Source organism: Sparus aurata, chromosome 10, assembly GCF_900880675.1.
Source record: "Sparus aurata chromosome 10, fSpaAur1.1, whole genome shotgun sequence".
Classification (NCBI taxonomy): Eukaryota; Metazoa; Chordata; class Actinopteri; order Spariformes; family Sparidae; genus Sparus; species Sparus aurata.
In genome coordinates, this window is record NC_044196.1 from 14,602,836 (window position 1) to 14,623,956 (window position 21,121).

Sequence of the window (21,121 nt, forward strand, 5' to 3'; positions counted from 1 at the left end):
CACTGAGCTCTTATACAACTCAGTAGCGTGTTGGGTTTCATTTCCAAATCTTTTGTGGCAGGTTAAGAACTGAGCAAATGTTCGGTTTCATTTGACTGCACCTCTTCATCTGGACTTCCTTTGGTTCTCATGTTCCACAGTTGTTCTGCAGGTATTCCAGGTTCAGTCGCTGCACACACAACAGACTGTGGCTGCAAACTGACACAGCAGTTATGAAAAATGTGGACAAAAGAAGGCTGCATTTGAAGGAGACTTTGAAATAGGACATGCCTCATGAGATCCTTTACTGGGATGCACTGATTGTATCTTGGCTGACCAGGAGAAGAGACCAAGCTGGCATCACTTATGAGGTATAAAGCACAAATATACACCACTATAAATATGCTTCCATTTTTAGCCATGTTTGGGGGGGGTGTGCCTCAAGGGATGGCATAAAGTTTAGTTTTGCAGGTATTTGGTCATAATCCAAAGTAGGACTGACCTGATGACGGCACAGATAGCGCTTAAGGTAAAGGGACAAGATGTCATTATAATGCATCCATTAGTTGTAGAGATATTTCACTGAAAAACACAAAAAAATGGGCGGGAGGGGGACTATTTCGGTCCAGACCTAGATGGTCGACCAAGGCTTGAGGTTTGGTTCCACCGTCTGTGATCCCACAAACGTGTGACTTTTGCCGATGTGAGTCAAAGTAAGATGTCCTGAAAACGTTCTTTTTGAACCTCAAGAAGCTGTCCTTTGCACATCTGTAATTTAAGTTAAAAAAAATAGATAAGTAGAAGACATATGTTGAACCTAGTAAGAGTTGTCACTTGGAAATGGATACAGAGTGAGAGGGTTAACATATTTAACTGCAAAAGAAATCATGCACCAGTGCCTTCATCGGTATGTAATTTCTGTACAACCTATGCCAAAAGGTTATGTAAGTCAATAAACAAAATATTTCTTAACATTCCTCGTCTGCAGCACCTGTGGGTGTCACATACTCAGGAGCCGCCCTTCGCTGATGGATGGTGTGTGGGCTCGTTAGGCAGAGCAGAGACGTCGGCTCTGCCCGCCGCTGCCCCGCCACCCGGTCTGTCCTCTCTGCTCGCAAGCCCAGAGACACTGCGGCTTCGACTGCCAAGGTGGCGGGCAACCACGGCTCACAATAGGTTGCACCACCTCTGCCACTGGCCGAGTGTTTTGCAAGACCGAACTGTGAGAAAAACAAAAGCACAACCCATTAATACCAGAGTGAGAAATTAAGTGCTGCCAGAGAGGAAACTGTGAATAAAAAAGAACAGGTCAGCTCGCTTGTATGGTGCTATTTTTTATTTATTAGTGTGTTTTCATTGGTATGTTAACGTAATTAGAAACTGTGAACTTTGATAAAGTTAAAAATAAGGATCCGGTCCGGTTAAAAATTAAGAATAGGACAATAATAAAAAAGTATCAAAAATGACCAATATCAGCAGTTAACATTATATTTTTTTCTTTTGTCCCCTCTTGTTTAGTTTTTTTGTTTGTTTTTTTAAATCACACTTTTAATTTCACAACATTGACTTCCAGTTGATAAAGCAATTTGAACAGAGAAGGACTAATATAAAGACGTAGAGACCATAAATTCTACCTAAGAAGGAACCGTTGATTATTTGATTGTGAATTGTTTGGAGCCTGTTCAGGACACCCTGTACTCCGCACATCTTAACCTGCGAGAACGCTCTGTTCAAACACTGCAGTGTCACAAACAGCAGGATCAAATTGCACGATAACCCCGCGCAGCGACGACAATTGGACAATGATGCGCTTCATAGGCAACAATCAGTGCTGTCAGTGCGGGTGGGGACAGTCTGTTTCACAAATGTGTTCCTCATTTGATGACAATCTGGAGGAAACGTCATCGTATTAAGAGCCTGTAACAAAAGGCGTCCTGCTCCTTGGTCGTGAATGCAATCCTGAGACTGTTTTTTTACAGGTGTGTGTGTGTGTGTGTGTTTATCTTTAGAATCAGAGTGGTGAGTGATGTCACAGTGACGCACTGCGATGGACGACGACATCCACTTTGGGGGGTGGGAGCTACGTTTACTATGTGTTTATGAATATGAGGAAGTGTGGTTAGGGTTAAGCAAGACAACTGCGAGGTTAAGTTTAGGAAAACATTGCGATGAGCTGCCAAAAATGTTAGTGACCACTGCTAAAAAAGGGAGAAGACTGCTTCTACCGTTACGTTTATTTGCAGAGCCTTTTTTTTTTCAGGCTAATCTCACTAGTTTTAAACACCAAAGTGATTATCTAAATGATCGAAAATGTTTAAAAGATAATAAAAAAAGATTATCATAAAAATGTCATCAATATGACATTTAATAGTAGAAATAAGTTTTCTTCGATAACATATTTTGGACAACAGTAATGGTGTCCCCTCTAGGAGACTTTTTTTAGAAATACATTCAAATATTGTTTTAATTTCACTGTTTATGATGTTGAAATCTGTGTCAGGCATTAGGAATGACTTTTAATATACAGTATGAAGAAAAAGCCAATTCTCTCACTGATGGTCTTATTTGCTTATGTAGGCCAGGAAAAGGCATCAGTTTTAAATTGTAAAAGTTTTTAAAAAGTACAAGATTACTCCAGTGTTGATATTTGCTAAAGCCCAGTAGGATATTGTTGAATGATGAAAACGCTAATTTTCATGAAATAAAACTATAATAATCCGCACTCTGACCTCAGAACATACAGGGTTTCAACATGTAGCTCTCTTATCTAGACAGAAGCTGATGCACAGGTTTTTGATGCAATCGCACGCACCGTACATACCGTACTTTTACTCAAGCAAGGAATTTGTCCTGATCTTAACTCTGTAATCTCTATTGTGCAGTTTTATCAAAGACACATGTTCATTTCAACACAAAACTGATTCAGATATTAATCCTGACTTTTACCTGGTTAAATAAATTTAATTAAAAATCCTCAAAATGCTGTTAAAAAGATAACACAACTACAGTTCATGTTCTTTAACTCACCACGTCTACTCTTTTTGTTAATAGCAGCTTCTACCTGCAAAGAAGACAAATGACACTTTTACCATGTTATAAGATTCAGATTAAATTTTTTTCTTCATTCATGTCAGACAATATATTCAATCGACAGTGAGGTGGAGTTTTTGGAAAACGTTGCAACATCAGTCAGTCCACTATTAGACCAGTTTGTCCTGGAGGTGTGACACTGCAGGATTCAAGGAAGTTATTTAGGTTGTTTTCATAGTTTTTTTTCTTTCAGAGCATCACGAACCCCACGACATGACTCGTTTCGTTGCCATGATTTAAGCAATTCGATCTGTTTTTTTTTTATGGCAAAATTTGGAAAGTCTAGAAGAGCTGCATGATTAAATTATTTCATCCACCATTCAAGTTATCCGGGCGCTAAAGTGGAAGTATTTTTATAACCAGGGAGGTCAAGCTTTTTGGCCAAAACTGTGTAACCCCTGTTACAAATGTGCCTACATTAACTATGTTACTTACGTTACATGCTGGGTGTTACTTCACTGTACTGGTAAGTTAAAGGGGCTCACCACTGACTTTTGGTTTCACACTGGACTCTGACGGTAGTTTCCTGAAAGAAAGTTCTGCGCTTGTTTAATTTGTCCTTCAAATCTTTGGAGCTTCTCACACTGCATATTCTTAGCCCAGGGGATGGCAATAATTTAGCCCCTTTTCACACACAGATTGTAAAACCCAGTGTTAACCTCCGCCCAGAGCTATATGATTCACACTGTGCTTCTACGTGCCCTAGGTTAAGGACACACCCAGAGACATAACAAGTGCATTGAAGCTGCACAACATTTTAGAATGCTGTCTTACTACTCTGTTTGCTTTTGCCTCGTTTCACACCGGCACCTTTTAGCCCCGCTTTGAGTTGATTTTCTGGGGATAACCCCACAAACCCAACACTTTAATTGCTCAGGAGTGAGGCCAGCAAGCCCTAGGTTAAAGTCGGGGTTGGCTAACTTGTTCCAGTATGAACGCTTTGAAAGCATTGTCTTTGACTTTGTTGTGGTAATGTTACACTTTTGCCGTACAAAACGTTGAGATTTGATGACTTTTGGACCCTGGTTTTCAAATACAATATTTTTCTCAATGAAAATTCTATAAAAGTTTAATTCACTAGACTTGAAAGCAAAAATATCTAAAAGCCATGTTGTACTACATCGAGCACTTAAATTACTATTGCATGCAGGCAAGAAACAATTAGTTCTTGGGTACAACCTATAATCATATCCCATGTTTTTAGTCAATTCATGTTCCGTGTTCCTATTTTTGGTAAGACCGAAATAAAGGGACATGACTAATGAAAGGTTTCTCATACCAGTGGAGCTGCCAACATGTCAGTACTTCCAGGATGCTGAGAACCTCCGGAAAGAAAGGAATGTTGCAATAGCAACAACTAATGCTAATTAAATCAATCACAGAGAATTATGCACAATTAGTCCGATCTCTGCAACTTTTCTGCGAGTCGTGATTTCCCACGTCATCATCGAACCCTTAAATGTGAGGATTTTTCACAATTCCCCTCTTTATTTGCATACGAAATGATGAATTGGGAAAATATTTGGCGGATAAATCAAAAATGAAAATACATGTTAGCTGCAGGCACACCAAGCAGTCGGTCTTCTCTAAGTTATATGGTTTGGTTGGTTTATTGGTCTTCTTACACCCGGCGCATACTAAATCTGGCTTCCTCACAGGTAGGGCTCTAATGTTTGCCATGCCATTGTTTTGGCAGCTGTTCTTCTTGAGGCGTAGCAGCCGGTTCTACCAGGTTCTGGTTACAGGAAACAACTGACTTCAATAGGGCTCATTGTCCATAAAAAAACAAAATGTGTCAATCACCTACGCAAGGTCTATTTAACCGTAATGACATGACAGCTGGAGGAGATCTCACATGTTTGGGTGACGGATTTATCGTTTTATTTGGTGTGAGAAGAATTTTGACTAGCAGCCTGGCTCTCGGGACGTCAACGTCGTGTTCGGTCCCCACGTTGTACCAGCTTAAACAGTTCCCCAGAGAGTTAATCTTAATGACTTTGTTAATCCTCTGAAATTTACTGAAGAGCCTATATGAGGCTCAAACATGTGGTTTTGATTAATGGTGCACACAAGTTTAAATTCATTGCCACATTCTGGTTAATGTCCAAAGAACTAGACAGCTGCGACTGGCTACAAACAGCTATCGTTCGAAAAACTTGAATTACTGGTGGGCCGTTACTCCTATCCTTATGCTGTAAAAACTCATGTAAAGTGGAGGTCCTCTGCTTTTCAGTGGTATCACACATGTCTTGTTGGTAAATTTCGGGGCGCCGTAGTGAATGCTGTAACGCCATCACGTTATGCAGCATTGATTCGTCAAGAAAACCCCAAAAGTTTTGCACTACTTTTGTTGTTCACATTCAATGGATAATATATTTCACTGAATTAGCTTTTGATTCGGTGTTCGCTGTTCAATTTCCTTACTTTCTATTTACTTACCTGTTTTTCACTGAAAACTCAGATAATCTATAATAAATGGCTGTAAGTTGCTAAGGAAAGGCCGATTGACAAAAAATAAGGTAGGTTCCGTGCTGGTCTGCGATATGCCAAGAAGACAATAAGCTTGTTTTAAAAAGTCTTAATCAACAATATTCTGGATTAGACACATTGTAATATAGAAATTTAAGTATCAAGAAACCAGCAGCCTTAATTCCAATACACGTTATGGTATTGCACCTAACAAGGGTGCAATACTAGCGTGTCCACTCGATTGTTCTGGTTAGGGCAACTATTAACGTAATTATAAACCGTCAAAATGTCAGGTCAGCTAATGAAACCAATTATCAATTGGGCGAGAGAAGGTCATGTAGGTCAGTGTTACAGAACGGTGTCGAATATTAATGACGACATGGCCTGACACCAACTGCAAGGACTAATGGTGAGGCAAAACATCATTTAACCTGAACGCTCTGCTGCTTAATTAGTGTGAATGCTGAGTCAGCACCTATCTCCTCCTACAAATCTTGAGCGATTAAAAACATTCAACCATCAAAATGTTCAGCTTTTTAAGGACATTACTGCTTGTATTTTTCTCATTTCAATCTTTCATACTTTTGGAAATATTCAGCTTTTTCTGCAAAATTTTGCCCATTCATCCTTATGGGGATTTTTTCAAATTTCATTCTGCTATAACTTCAGCATACGTTCAGCTATTCAAACCATTCAAATATTGAAATGTTCAGCTCTTTCAACCATCTGATTTTCAACTTTTCAACTTTTTCAATAATTCAGCTTTTTCCCAAAAAATGTTAACATTGAATCAAATGGGAAAAGCTTCAAATCCTCTTCAAAACTCATCGACTTTCAACCTCATCTTGTTCCTCATACGTTGAGCGAGAGACACCATTCAAACTTTAAAACAGTCTCAAGACCTTGAATTATTGGCGATGTATTCAGTTTTTAAAAATTTTGTACGGTTTTGAAAATATATCGCATATTATAATGGGTGGGTATTGCGTCAGCTAGACTGCGTGACATCATCGCTAGAGTGCAGAGGCCGCTCGAAGAATGGGAGACGAAATTGTCTTCAGCTTGATTTTGATCCCACACCTTTTATTTGACATAGACAATATATGGATAGAAATGTAGGAAATCTTGATTGATTTTGGTCTTGTTGTTTTCCTCTTCTTCAGTTGATCTATGAATATGTAACCTGCCTGTTTTATAAAGTTTGTGTTTGATGATGTTTCATAAAACATCTTGAATTGATGTTTCTTGTATTGATTAGTGGCCTCATCGTCTATTGTCATGAATATGGTGAAATGACTTACGCTGTGATGATGAATCAGAGTCTAAATGTTTCCTGGTTTGGTCATCACACTTGCCGGTTAAATCAGGCGGAGTTTTTCTTTAAGCTTGCAGAAGACTGTGAGGGAAGAAAACACTTTCTTCTAATGATAGTTGTGTGGTTCTACCCAAATACCGCCCTGACTCTAACTGGTTTGACCTGGCATGGTAGCCCAGCGTGACAGGGACTTGCACATCCACTCCAACAGAGATGTGTACTTGAAGGTTTGTCTATAACTAATGCCGTGCATGTCTTGAGTAACAGTACAAGTCGTGGCCAACCGTGGAGTAAACTGTCACATTCTAAGGAATACTATTGAAAATTTCAGCGTGGTTCTTTTTTCTGTAGCCATTACACCGTGCTGTCAACATTTACTTCAGGATGAAAAGCTGAAGCAAAAAGTTGCCTACTGCCACTCAGGGGCGGTTCTAGGGGGGGGGGGGGGCCAACAGGGGCCAGTGCCCCCGTAACTCTGAGTCTTGACCCCCCTGTGGCCCCCCTGACAGTGAGTCTGCATTAATAACACAATGACAGATTTCTTGCTATGATTTTGTTCTGAAGGGAAAAGCAGAAATAAAGTGTCTCAGCAGTTTACTACCCAATCAAAATTGCTGAAATTGTAAACACTGCTTTGTCTGAATGAGGGATTTATCCTTTTTTCCGGGTTGTATGTGCCCCCTAACAAAAATTGGTCTAGAACCGCCACTGCTGCGACTTTCAGTCTTGAAAGACTGGGACTTTTCTTCGTGTGAGGTGTTTCTTGTTTACTTTTCAGAGAGGATGGATGGAGCTTTGCAGGACAGGTTTGTCTTTTTGAGAGAGCTGCTTTTGACAAAACTCGTCAATCTTGTAATCTGATACGCACCTTTCATTGCGCATGGCGTAGCAGCCCATGCAATCCGCTGCTTTCGTTTTCGTGAAAGTGAGGGAAAAAAACGCATGGCAACCCTTCAGAACCTGTTCAACATGTCTCTTGAGTTTTGTTTTTATTGTACAGTGCAATGATGAACTTCCGTGATCACAAGTGGAAAAGGACACAAAGTTTCCTCCTTTGTTTCCAAACTACCAACAACAAAGGCCAAAACATGGATTTATTCATGTGTTTAGTCTCTACTGGAGATGTGAATGCAGATAGAAATACTGCCATACAGGCACCTTTATCTACCTGTGAGTCACATGCCTGGAGGCAGAGAGAATGTATTGAAAGGGAGATATATAGAGAAACACAGATGGCTTCGTTATTCTGTAGCCATTGCATCTACCAATCAACATTTACTCCATGATTAAAAGCTAAAGCAAAAACTTACTGCCAATTTAAGTCTTGTGTGAGCATCAAGCAATAATGACGTAAACACAGAGTCCACGTCTCCTCATCCCACTGCAAATAAGTCGCGTTTTTCTTTGGTCAGTAATAATTATATTGATACACAGAATTCATTTTTCATTAACTGGCTAAAAAAAAAAAAAAAAAAAACACTGAATTATTTTAAAGGTTTGCTAACTTTGTCTCGAAAGCCTGAGAAGGCAATAGGGGCTATTTTTTGGTTTTGGTCTTTTTTTTTTGGACCATCATTTTTCATTTTCACCTTCGTCCGGTTGTTGGTCGGTTGGTTGGACATCCAGCAGGATTGCACAAACACTACGGAATGGATTTCCACCAAACCTGGATGGAGGATGGGTCTTGGACCGGAGCAGACACAATAAACCTTTGATAAAGATCTGGATACGCATGTTTTATCTTACTCGGCGTAGCGGCCCTGGCACTCTGCTGCTTTTAAAGTGAGAGAGAACGCATCACGACCCCTCAGAACCTGTTCAACATGTCTCTTGAGTTTTGTTTTCATTGTAAATTGCAATGATGAATCGGCTCCTTTGAGATTCATGCACTCACGCACACTTCGTCTTTGTATGTGGGCTTCATCTTTACAACACAATCTTTGCATTTTTTATGTTCAAAACTAAAATGAAACACAAGGTCTGTGTTTTTATCTTTTAGTTACATCTTGTTTCATCCTATTGATGCATAAATGTGTGTGAATAGGTGGATGAGATGGTGAGGGTTAGGGTGCCGTGCCTAAGTGCCATACTTGTAGGGAAAACCCTGACAGCACTCTGATGGATCAAACTCAAAATAAACTTGTGGTGACTTGTAATCTGATGATAAGAACATCAGTCAATCAATCATTCGTCTCTGGTTTGATTTTGAAAAGGAACAATTAGCAAAATTCAGAGAGCATTGTTTTTTTATGTGACATTTTTGTCACATAAAAAAACTACATTGTCATGTTCGCACAATCATCCGTAAATAGTTAAGAGCTAAACTCCACGCAGCAAAGGGCCCCAGGCCAGAACTCGAGCCCGGGGCCGCTGCGGTGTGGACAAAGCCCCTGTATGTGGGACGCTCGCTCCAACAGCCGAGCCAAACAGCACCCCGCCTGGAGTTTTCTTCTAGGTGGAACACGATGTAAAAAGTTTACCAGCGGACTGATCCCAATTCAGGTGTTTTTGGAGCTTTCACAGTGTTCTCCCGTCTTGAAACATGTTGCTGGCATCAAATTCAGAACACACATATACTCACTGAGATGAACGCATTTGAATATGTCGTCTCTGTCTTGTTTTAAATCGAGCATTTGAAAACAGTTTATCGCATTGTGATTCCCGACCACTTTGGTGTTAGGGTGAGAATGTGAGTTCCAATAAGTCAATCAAGCCTTTCCTGGTTGCTCAGTCTGCAGCTGACACCCAGCCTAATTCCGGGATTTTGCAGCCGCTGTGAACGCTGACGTACATTTTTTTCACAACAGGAACCAGAAATACCAGAAACACCAAATAAACGCTGCAGGGGAGGAGCTGACTGATCCCACTACAAAGCCTGTGAGCTCTTAAACTCCTGCATCTGTGAGGATGAACAGCACACTCGACATGACAACACAGACAGGTGAGACGGTTTTTATTTCACCAGTTTTATCTGTGATTTGAAGATCGTTCTTGTTCATTGTTTATGTGTGAACTTCTGTATTATCAATTATTTAAGCTTGTCTTTAAACTTATTGATCACATTTGTCTACTAACTGTCTAATCGGACAACACTGGGCTGCAGGCTCAGATGAAATCTGGTGCTATTGTGATCTGCCGTTTCTTTGCTGACAGCAACGGGTCATAAAATACTCCCAGCTGTGTTACTGTTATTATTAGAATGATATATTGTTTTGGTGATATGCAATGATCGGTTTTGCATTTTGCACATTTCATGCGACAGGCGTGGACTCGATGTGTTTAAAAATACTTATAAGTAGTCGACACCATACATGACAGAATTGTACACAATACAGTTAAAACTCATGAGATCGAAACAAGCATTACAATAGAAAGTAATACTAAAAAGATTCTCTGCACGTTTAAGTCCAACAAAACTGTTTGCTGGGCTGTTTTCATGCACATTTAAGTAATGACAGGTGTGTTTTTCTCAGTCAGAGACATGGCCATCACGCCCTTTGAGGTCCAGTTCAGGTGCTGCATCTGCCTGGACACCTACGTCGACCCCGTCTCCATCCCGTGTGGACACAACTTTTGCCTGGACTGCATCGAGGGCTACTGGGACACGAAGGACAAGCCGGAGTGTCCGCTGTGCAAGGAGACGTTCAGAGAACGCCCAGAACTCAGGATTAACCGAGGATTCGAGGAGATGGTTCGATTATTGGAAAGGTTTGTTTATAATCTGTTTTTTTTTCCTGTTTTTTCACATCATATAAAAGAAAGCGACGCATCTGAATTCATTTTGTATTTAACTCAAATTGAAAGGCCTCAACCGGACCTGCCGCAAACAGAGGAGCAACTTTCAGAGGGCGAAGAGGTCCCCTGCGATATCTGCCAGGGAGACAAGTCGACATCCGTCAAGTCGTGCCTCGTGTGCCAGACGTCCTACTGTGAGCTCCACCTCACGGCACACAGGAGGGATCCAGCGCTGCAGAGACACCGGCTGACGGAGCCGGCCACGTTTCCCAGCAACCACCTGTGCAGGAAGCACAACAAGCCGCTGACGATGTTCTGCAAGAAAGACCAGATGCCCGTGTGTGTGAAGTGTACAGAGAGGGATCATAAGCGCCACGAGAGCGTCCCCATGGAGAAAGAGAGCAAGAGGATCAAGGTGAGGAAGAGTTTATTCTATGAAGCAACTTCCTTTAAACTGAGGGATTGGAACATTTTGTCTCAGCTCGTGTTTTTTTTTTTTTTTTTATTGTGTTATTTTCCTGCACGTTATAATAAAATGTTATACTCCTTGACATTTTGCAGGCCAATCTGATGGGAACGCAGGCCGACATTCAACAGATGATCCACGCCAGGCTGAGGAAAATGAAGCAGATCAAAAAATCTGTGTATCTGAGCAAGGTAAGATTGCCATTGCTGCACAGAGGCACATCAAAGAAAGGGTTAGCCAGTCTCTTTGCGTCCCTAAATGTCCACGCTGTGTTGTTTAAACCGACAGGCGGTCACAGAGAGAGAGATCCAGGGCAGCGCTCAGGTCTGCGCCACGCTGATAAACGCCATCGAGCGGCAGCAGGGCGAGCTGGTCGCTGAGCTCAGGGAGACGCAGGACGAAGCCGAGAGGAGAGCCGAGGAGCTGCTCAACCAGCTGGAGCGGGAAATCAACGAGCTGCAGACGAGGAGCAGCGAGCTGCAGCACCTGGAGCTCACTCTGAACCCGCTCCACCTCCTGCAGGTCAGACACCTGAACTGCACCTCAGCATCTCTGACTTTAGTTTACTTGTAGACGTCCGTACGAGCTTTATATCTCTGTTTTTAAGCAGACAACCCCAGCTCTTTAAGTGCTCCTTTTACCCTTTTCATTGACTTCAACACCTGGATGAGATAAAAGAGAAACTGACAGAAATCATACAGGTCTAAAAGCAGAGAAGCACAGACGACAGGTGTTTATTTAATTTTAATTATGTGGTTGCTTTTTTCTTGCATTTTTTTTTTTTTTTTACCTGCTGTCGCACCTACATTTTAAAAAATATATATTTTATGACTTTATTTATAAAAAAAAAAAAATCTTACACACATAAACTAAAAAATCTTCAAAAAATTCAGACAAAACTTTTTTTGACAAATAAAGAAAAAAATAATCTAAAATAATAATAATAATAATAATAATAATAATAATAATAATTCTACAAAAAACTTTTTTTTTTAATTTCCTCTTATCTTGCAAAAAGCAACTGATGAAATGAATCTGAAAGAAACAAATCCATATTATCAACATATTATATATCACCAAAAAAATGTAATGAAGGGCCGCTGTACTAATAAATAACCTGCGTGTCTTCCCTGTTGCAGAGCTTCCCGTCCCTGAGTAAACTCCCGTCCACCAGAGAGTGGTCCGAGGTCGCGGTGCACTCTGATAACTGCATGGGCACGGTGAGGCGAGGCGTCCTGAAGCTTGCGGACGTCTGCCAGGAACTTGCTGACAAGCTGTCTGCAGAAGGTCAGCCATCTTTTGGCAGCAAATGATCACTGACTTCTGGAGATTATTGTGAACGTCAGTGCATGAATGTCACCATTGTCTTCTCTTTGTTTGCAGAAGCAGACAAGATGAATCAGTATGCAGGTATGCTCACAACCATACATCCATTGTTGATTTAAATAGCCTGCTTAAAGTTTGATTACTACCCTTTGTTACCACCTGACTCATTGTTTGCCTTCTTCGTGTCTGCAGTCGATGTCACTCTGGATCCTGAGACGGCTTCAGGCTGGCTGGTGCTGTCTCCAGACAGAAAGAAGGTATTGTCCGATTACAGATTCAGTTTGGGTTTCTAGCGTATAAGAATGTAAAAGTAACGACACTTACGTTTTTGTGAGTGAAAGTTCGTTAAGCTTTTGTGCCAAAACAACCCCCTGGTAAGAATCGGGGCTCAAAACAAAGCTAAAGACGCTTTGATTGTTCAAAACATGAGCCTTTAATGACGATGAAGATGACAACGATTTTATTTATTGATCCTCAGGTGAGCATCACCAGCCAGAAGAAGAAGGCGGCACTCCCCGACAACCCTCAGCGCTTCGACTCCTGCGTCTGCGTGTTGGGGAAACAGAGCTTCACTTCTGGGAGGTGCTACTGGGAGGTTCAGGTACGAGCTCAGAAGCATACTGAAACACACCAGACAGGCAGCAGCATTGTCTAATTGTCTTGACTAATTATGTGACTTACAGGAATTAAACTAAAATGCGGATGCCTAAACTTTTTCCCCTGGCGTGCCGAATCTGACGCTCCATATTTAATAGCAAGAATATTCGTGCACTGTTGACCTAAATTAAAAAGGACGCATGTTCTTCTGTTTTATTCTCTTGTTCCGTTGCTTCCTGTCTGAATGTACTCTGCGCGTTCTGTTTCAGGTTGGCGATAAAACAGACTGGGATCTTGGCGTGGCCAGGGAGTCCATCAACAGGAAGGGCGCCATCACGGTGCGTCCCGACAGCGGTTACTGGGCCATCTGCCGGCGTAAAGGCGGCAGTCTCAGCGCCTGCACCAGTCCATCCATCGCCCTCCGCCTCCAGGAAACTCCTCAGAGGGTCGGCGTCTTCCTGGACTACGAGAAAGGGTCGGTGTCCTTCTACGACGCTGTAGCGAAGACTCACATCTACACGTACAGCGGGTGTGCGTTCACAGAGGCTCTCTACCCGTACTTTAACCCCTGTGTGCCAGATAACGGGAAGAACACGGCGCCGCTGATGATCTATCCTGTTGAGGGAGGAGTCAGGGAAGGACAGGACATTACCATCGAGTCAGACGTGTAAAAGCATGTGGTTGACCAATATTTTGGTTTCTGATCAAGAACATTTTTGAACCTCTTTTGGTTTGTCCCGCATTGCACTGTAACAGTTGATCAAAATTGACCTGCAACAGGCCGAAATCTGCGAGTTATTTCTGTCTTTCTAAAAGATGTTGATGAGGCTTTTACCTTTTCCGACAACATGAATTGTTTTTTCAGTTTTTAACTTAAAAATACTCAAATGAATCTGTACAGAATGATATTAGACTTGTGTGTATAAATGTGTATATAATGCCATCATAGCCTAAATAGACTAAATGTACATAATGTGATATACAAATTGTGAAAAAGTGAAAATAAAAGCCCATTTTTGAAAAATGAAAACAGAGATGTTTTTGTATTCCCTCCTATTTAAGGGCCATTTATGTCTCTCCTTATGTATTTTCTATTTTTTATATAGGCTGCTGGATATGTGAGACCACACCTTGGAGCAGGAGGCCCTGTTGTGATGGAGATATAAACCGAATCAAGCCAAGCAAACACATGGAAATGTCTTATTAGTTCAAATCAAATCAGTTTTATTTACATTGCACCAAAATCGCAATCACATCGCCTCAGTTGGCTTTACAATCTGCACTGTGGACGACATCCTCTGTCCTTAGGCTCATACAGAGAAAACACCACACTGAGGTTTAAAGTTAAAGTAACTAACTAACTAACTTTAAGCTGGGTTTTAAAGTTTAATTCATGATCTCATCAGCTGTAAATTGAATCCCTGTCAGTGCAATCAAGTGAAACATTTCAGTATTCAGAACACAAAGGTGGGTGTAATTATTCATCCAGATCAGAGCCTTAAACCCAGATTAACCCATCATCTGCATACAGATTCATCAAGGCACCATGAAAGTCTGGGCCATTTGGGACGGACTTTGATCAGCTGAACCTGCGGGTCAAACACAATTGTCCCTGTGAAATAATACTAAATATATATGGAAAAAAAAAAAAAATATATATATATATATATATATATATATATATATATATTGTGTCTTTGCCTTTACTTTGTGTAGTATCTGAGCTAAAAGAGACAAGGAGGCGGGGGGCAGGGACTGTAGGGGGCTGAGGAGCCGCGAGAACAGAAGGGCCGCAACACTCGTGATGTGATTAAACGTCTGCTCGAACACAGGGGTTCCCTGGAACAGAGAGACATTTAGAGAGAGAGACAGAGAGAGAGAGAGAGAGAGAAGGGGAAAAGAGAGGGAGATGATCATAGATAGAGCTGAAGGTGACGGGGAACCAGCTACTGTCGGCTCTCGGGATGCTCTAACTTTACTGAGCAAAGCTGGTTTCTGCGTGCCGCTGCTGAGCCAGGTAAGTGTCCTTTCATGACACTATCTTTAAACAAAGCCTTATGTCTGTGTGAATGTTGTGTGAATGGGTTGTTTTTGGTGAGAATGTGTGTACTGCTGTTGTTGTTGAGACTCATTCGTGTCAGCTTTCATTAGTAATGTTTCACTACGCTGAGTAAGTTGGAGCATTTCTTTAAAGCTGCCGCTCTCCTGCAGCCGTGAAGGGTGGTAATTGGTGTTTACTGATCTGAATGCTTCGGCTGGTGTTGTAATATCTATTTATAGTGTGTGTGTGTGTGTGTGTGTGTGTGTGTGTGTGTGTGTTCACGAGTGTTTGTGGGTAAAGGAGTGTGCAGAATGCAGAGACAGGCATTTAATTGGAAACGTGCAGGAGGGAGAAGGAGTGGGAGAGTTTACCCACAGATGGCCTCACGGTGGTGGGATTGTGATAGTCCGCTGGCCCCCCCTCCCTCCTCCTCCTGAGTCCAGCTGGCATCACTCACGCGGGACCCATCCCGGCCAAAACATTACCTCATCACTTCTTCTATTTATTTTCTCCTTCAGCGTTGATCACTTTCCTCTCACCAGCATCAGTTTTTTTATTGCATTTAATATGACAGTATTGTCTGTTTGAGCACTGAAGACCCATTGATGTTATAGACTTTAGCAGAGCATATTGTGATTAAAGTAAAACATGAAAAGTAATTGGTCTTTACTGCCTTCAAAATACATTTTGACATGAGATTCTTAAAGGGATCCATGATAATATCCGCACATCACCTGTATCGGCTAGTGAAGGCTTTAAATGAAATATTGGCATCTGATAAAATGAACCTTCCCTAATTACTGTCAGCCCATAAAATGACACTTTACTGATGTGCACGCAATGCAAACCATTGAGAGTACACATAATAATATGTTTTTGTAATCAAAGATACATGTGACAAAGGCAAGAAAAAACAGCAACATGGCTAACTGAGCTAAGCAGCTGAAGGGCAGCTACAGTTAGCAGCAGTTAGTGGTTAACATTAAATAGATAGTCAAATACTGATGATTCAATCCTCTGAAATGATAAGCAAAACACTACAACGTGTCTCTAAAGTGCACAGGTTCAGTAAAGTCACTGTTTTCATGTAAAAATGTGTACTTTTTCAAATGCAAAACTGTGTCTTGTTTCCTTCTTCTCCGAACAGGCTTGAAGCTTTGACAGCCTCCAAACCAGTTTGGATTCCTGTGGCGACGCCCAGCTGGCTGGCGGCCATTGTTTCTGTGGCGTGAGGAAAACATCCACCTATACTGTCCACATAAGGACTTCCTGTTTGCTGTTATGTGAAGCTGCCATCTATGTGCCAACTAATAGTCATAACAATTCCATCGCCCCCCAGCTTTTGGCAGAGCTGCTCATCGTGGATTAGATAATTCATTAAATGTCCGATGAGATCCAAGAAATCCTTGGTTGAAGTGAAATCATGATCCTGTTGCTAAAGTGAGGCGTAGTCCAAGAAACTACAGTCTTGTTAAAGATTTGTGGTGGTCATACTGTCAAAGACACCAACAAAGCCCAAAAAACTCAAAGCTTGTCTTCACTTGGAGCTATGCCCTGGCCATCTCCACCCTCTTTGCTCTACCTTTTCATTGGACTGCTGCTTCTCGTCCTTTGGGCGCCCTCAGCGGTCATATGCCAGAATGACACAGAGCCAATCGTGTTGGAGGGAAAGTGTCTGGTGGTGTGTGACTCCACCCCTTCTGCGGAGCCATCGGGAAACGCTCTGGGCATGTCGGTGAGGTCAGGAACCGGTCGCGTGGCGTTTTCAGCCATCCGTAACACCAACCACGAACCCTCGGAGATGAGCAACCGCACCATGACCATCTACTTTGACCAGGTGGGTTTCAGTCACACATGTGTAGACGTGTAGATTGGTTGCACAAGGCCCGAGGCTTGTCGGTCCATCCTACAAAATGACCAAGTAATTATTCTTTTTTGACAGGTCAGACAGGGCCATAAAGGGGTTGATAAAGTTGCTGTGAGTGTTGTCATTGTCCTAGCTAACTTCCTGGTCATTATGCAGTTAGCGGTCACCACAAATTCTGCTCTCTGCACGTCCACAATCAGACAGGACCGCCTCTTTATGGAGTCCTCTGTCCTGATTGGACCGTAAGTTGGCAGGGATACCAGAAACCCTAACCCTAACCCTCTTTTCTCCTTAACTCCGAGACATTTTTTTATTTGGGATTTTCATCGTTTAATGTTGTGTAACAGTCACTGTTTGCTTGGGTATAGAAGAAAAGTTCAACATTATGCCTTTAAAACTCAAGACTTGGGTTCAAGTCCTTTCTGTAACCAAAAGTCAAAGTCGACCGCCTCTAAACATCGACTTTTGTCTGTGTATATGCTCTTTGTCGTTGTTCCGTCATTGTTTCAAGATTGTTACACCTTTTCACCACAGTATATATCTGTGAATTTTCTTTCCCTTGGAGGGGTCAAAACTGAAAACCAATTGTGGTCGACGCAATGAAAGAAAGCCCCTCTTGTATCGTACAGTTAAGATGCAACCTAGAGCTACGATCCCAAATAGCTTTCACTGACTGACTCATTTTACCTCTGAAAAACTGAAACAGTATAAACATTTTTGTACTTTTTTGATTAATGTTTTTGCTAGAAATGTTTGACGGACCAAAATGCACCTCATGGGGGCCGACTTTGTCCCATGGTCCCCTCTCTGGGCAGCCCTGATGTAGCTCATGTGTGCACTGACAGCTTGAAACAGGTCAGAAGCATACAGAGCTATTGTCTGGAATAAAACTGTATTCGATAAGATTAAGATTTCCCTTTCATGGCGCAACCATGTTAAACTACCAGGACAGGGGTGTCCATCTACTTTTGTAGTGCTTTGCTTGTAATGTGAGCAAACAGAGAGGCTATTGTGTGCGTTTCCGTCAAGTTCATCATCTGTGTTTCTTCACCTCAGAGTGTACAGTCAGCTACCAGGCTGGGATGTTAAGCAAGGGGGGGGTTATCTTGTCGAACTTGTTAACATACCAATGGTTACTAATAAGCAGAAACTACAAATCATGGGAACCATTCGTTTTGCAGGCACTTGGTCCTAACATGGTATTAAACAAATAGACATTTTGACCTGATGATGGCAGCAGGGGAAAGGTTTATTCTGAGGGTTACATGAACGCCTGCAGCAAAATTTCACAGTAATCCATTTAATATCTGTCAAGATCTTCTATTAAAAAACGAACTTGCGGGCCGACTGACACTCACAATGAAGAAGGATCGTCTCAACCGGCACTGTACACACACACACAGAGTACGCTGTGTTGCTGTTAAGATGTTCATCAAACACATCATGAGTCACCGAGGCTCTCATGCCACAAATGCTTCGCTGCACATGACACGTCGTGATCAGTGTTTCTCTCAGGGCCAGGAAAGTGTTGCACAATAGCGATACTGAGCGACGGAAACTACTAAAGTTAATGACACTTCAACCGGACGTGACAAACAATCATTCGTCATGTCTGGTTCATCCCCTGCAGTCGGTGTTCTGTTTCACAAACTGGACAAACAGGTTGCAGAAACGGACCGACCATTTTTTGTAAAAGCTGGCCACAGTTCAAGAACAGAAACGTGTGGCAAAATCACAGATTGCTTAATCAAACTTTCCCAATTAATTCAACACACCATTAGTGTCTTGGTTGTGCAACGTTAATTCTTGCTTTTTATCTATTTTTCCTATTAGATTCTAGTAAATGTTGGCAGCCATTTCGATCCGGCGAGGAGTATCTTCGTGGCCCCGCGAAAAGGAGTCTACAGTTTCAGCTTTCACGTCGTCAAAGTTTACAACCGGCAGACGATTCAAGTAAGGAGAGCATCTTAAAGGAATATACCACAGTTGTTGCTTCATACCATTCCTTCCCTGCTACTATCTCACTCTTCCTTCCACTCTATCTTCTCACCTGTCCTTCTCAGGTGAGTTTGGTTCTCAACGGCTGGCCAGTGATTTCAGCCTTCGCAGGTGATCAGGACGTGACCAGAGAAGCTGCCACCAATGCCGGCCTGGTGATGATGGAGCGAGGGGACAAGGCTTACCTCAAACTGGAGAGGGGGAACCTGATGGGAGGGTGGAAGTACTCCACTTTCTCCGGGTTTCTTGTGTTCCCCCTATAGGTTAGGTTAAGGTAGGATGGGATCTTGTGTTCTTGTCATAGTCGAGGGTACGGAGGGGAGGGAAGGGTATAGAACAAAGATTGTTCTGGGGCAAGTGTTATTTGACGGAAAGGAGGAAGCATCAATGGATCCACACTGAAGTCTGGAAAGACAACAAACTGCTTTGATGCATCTTCATATGAAACTGAGCATTCACTCTGCGCCAAATAATCCTGAATGTAATTTCCATTTCCCTTTCACTATCATGGCTTTTCACTCTTACTTCATATTGTATTGTGTCGTCTATGCTTGCTTAAACCAGGTGTCAACCTGTCAGATGTTTTTTGTTTTTTGTTTTCTTTTCCATCAATGCATGAAAAACAGAACAACAAATCTCAGTGGCAATAAAGACAATTATTGTGTCAAGTCTCTAATCTATCTATCTAGAAAGATAGATTAAAATTATGTCCTGAATGACTTTGTCTGTGTATTTCTTATTAGATTATTAGCTAGCTTACTATTACAGCATTAGCTTTCCAGCTGAAATGCTTTAGTGCTGGGGGTTTCAGCGTTCATAACCGCAATTTTGGCAACACATTTCCCATAATTTGGGGTCATCTATCCATGTATCTAGAAAGAGAGATGAAAATAATGTCCTGAAGCATGGTGTCTGTGTATTTCTTATGAGATTTTGAGCTGGATAACTTTGTTAGCATTAGCATGCTGGTTAAAATGCACTAGCTCTTGGGTTTTCAATGTCTGTAACGGCAATTTTGGCACCAAATTTCCCAGAATTTGTGGTTATCTATCTATCCATCGACTGGTCTATCTATCTAGACAGATAGATGATAGAAGATAATGTTATGAAGCATGGTGTCTGTGTGTTTCTTAATAACTCATTAGCTAGCTAACTCTGTCAGCTTAATGCTAAATTTAAAACAGCAAACTTTTTTTTTACCACATTTCCCACAATTAGACATCTTTGTAAACAGGAAGTCTCTGTTATGTCGGTTGAACCCTCCTTTTTAAGATTTTCTACTCACAGTCTGCAGCATTAAGGCTTATTTATGAATTACTCGATTAGATTTTTGACTTGTCTGATAAAGTTTTGACTACATTTTGTCATTTAAGGTCTGATTTGGACATTTCTGTCGCATGATCATACTTGAGTCGCATCTTAGCTTCTGTAGGTCTGCTATTAATAGCATCCATTGAGGTTAGCAGACATGTTAACAATGAATATTCCAAACAACAAAGTCCACCCACATTTACAGTTCATTAACTAGCATTTCGAACATGGACCGGACATGGACATACTTGGCATCCAAACCACTATACTTTACATACGGCTCAATAAATCACTTGATGCAGCAGACAGACGGTTGTTCTGTTGTGTGCCCCAAAAGTTGAATTATGGGTTCATGTCCAGACCCCAGTACTGATACTCACATTTAGCATCATGTGTAGATCAAATTCATGCATCAAAATTACAGCTCTAATAGAAAAACCTTAAATTCTACATATGTCCTGTGTGAGTTTTGACGCCCTTGTTGACGCACAGCGGCCGTGCGTCTCCCTGCAGTGGATCCGGTGGCAGATGGAGGACTGGCAGCGAAGGAAGGGATCGGGTGCCAGGAGCCCTGCAGAGTTCACACTGGACCGCCACAACCTATTAGTCTCAACGCCTGGTGCACAGCAGAGGCCTGTGTTAGCACTTCGGAGATTTCGTGTCAGGAGTACAAAACAATGGGAAGACTGCGGTTCCAGATCAAAAATAAATATGTATTTGAATGTACATGTCTTCCATATAAACTGGAAGTGATCAGCACTAACAGCAGCTATTTGTTGAAGGGTAATAGGAGACATGGATGTTAATAAAAGACACCAGAGCTGAAGAGAAAAACAGGAGTGCCACCTACAGACAACCCAAGAAAAGTAACCACCCACACAGATGACAAACACCACATGCCACTAAACATGTCACCAAAATAAAACT

General features: G+C 41.8%; 2 protein-coding genes across 2 annotated transcripts; both read left to right on the forward strand.

Moving 5' to 3' along the window:
- Positions 1-9,745: 9,745 nt before the first annotated feature.
- On the forward strand, positions 9,746-14,007 carry LOC115589546 (E3 ubiquitin-protein ligase TRIM39-like). The gene is made up of 10 exons (XM_030430495.1): positions 9,746-9,794; positions 10,327-10,561; positions 10,658-11,003; positions 11,150-11,245; positions 11,343-11,576; positions 12,194-12,341; positions 12,438-12,464; positions 12,573-12,637; positions 12,859-12,981; positions 13,247-14,007. Exons 1-10 carry the CDS (start codon positions 9,761-9,763, stop codon positions 13,646-13,648), a joined length of 1,710 nt encoding a protein of 569 aa, XP_030286355.1. The 5' UTR covers positions 9,746-9,760; the 3' UTR covers positions 13,649-14,007.
- Positions 14,008-14,839: 832 nt separating this feature from the next.
- Positions 14,840-19,599, forward strand: LOC115589591 (cerebellin-1). The gene is made up of 4 exons (XM_030430575.1): positions 14,840-14,994; positions 16,166-16,855; positions 18,719-18,838; positions 18,949-19,599. Exons 2-4 carry the CDS (start codon positions 16,568-16,570, stop codon positions 19,144-19,146), a joined length of 606 nt encoding a protein of 201 aa, XP_030286435.1. The 5' UTR covers positions 14,840-14,994; positions 16,166-16,567; the 3' UTR covers positions 19,147-19,599.
- Positions 19,600-21,121: the final 1,522 nt, after the last annotated feature.

Bases quoted from the DNA above. Each gene is read 5' to 3' on its own strand.
- LOC115589546 (XM_030430495.1), top strand. From the start codon at position 9,761: ATGAACAGCACACTCGACATGACAACACAGACAG. The intron at 12,465-12,572 runs GTATGCTCACAA...TCGTGTCTGCAG, and splicing joins CAAGATGAATCAGTATGCAG to TCGATGTCACTCTGGATCCT. The intron at 12,982-13,246 runs GTACGAGCTCAG...GTTCTGTTTCAG, and splicing joins GGTGCTACTGGGAGGTTCAG to GTTGGCGATAAAACAGACTG.
- LOC115589591 (XM_030430575.1), top strand. From the start codon at position 16,568: ATGCCCTGGCCATCTCCACCCTCTTTGCTCTACCTTTTCATTGGACTG. The intron at 16,856-18,718 runs GTGGGTTTCAGT...TTTTCCTATTAG, and splicing joins TGACCATCTACTTTGACCAG to ATTCTAGTAAATGTTGGCAG. The intron at 18,839-18,948 runs GTAAGGAGAGCA...TGTCCTTCTCAG, and splicing joins ACAACCGGCAGACGATTCAA to GTGAGTTTGGTTCTCAACGG.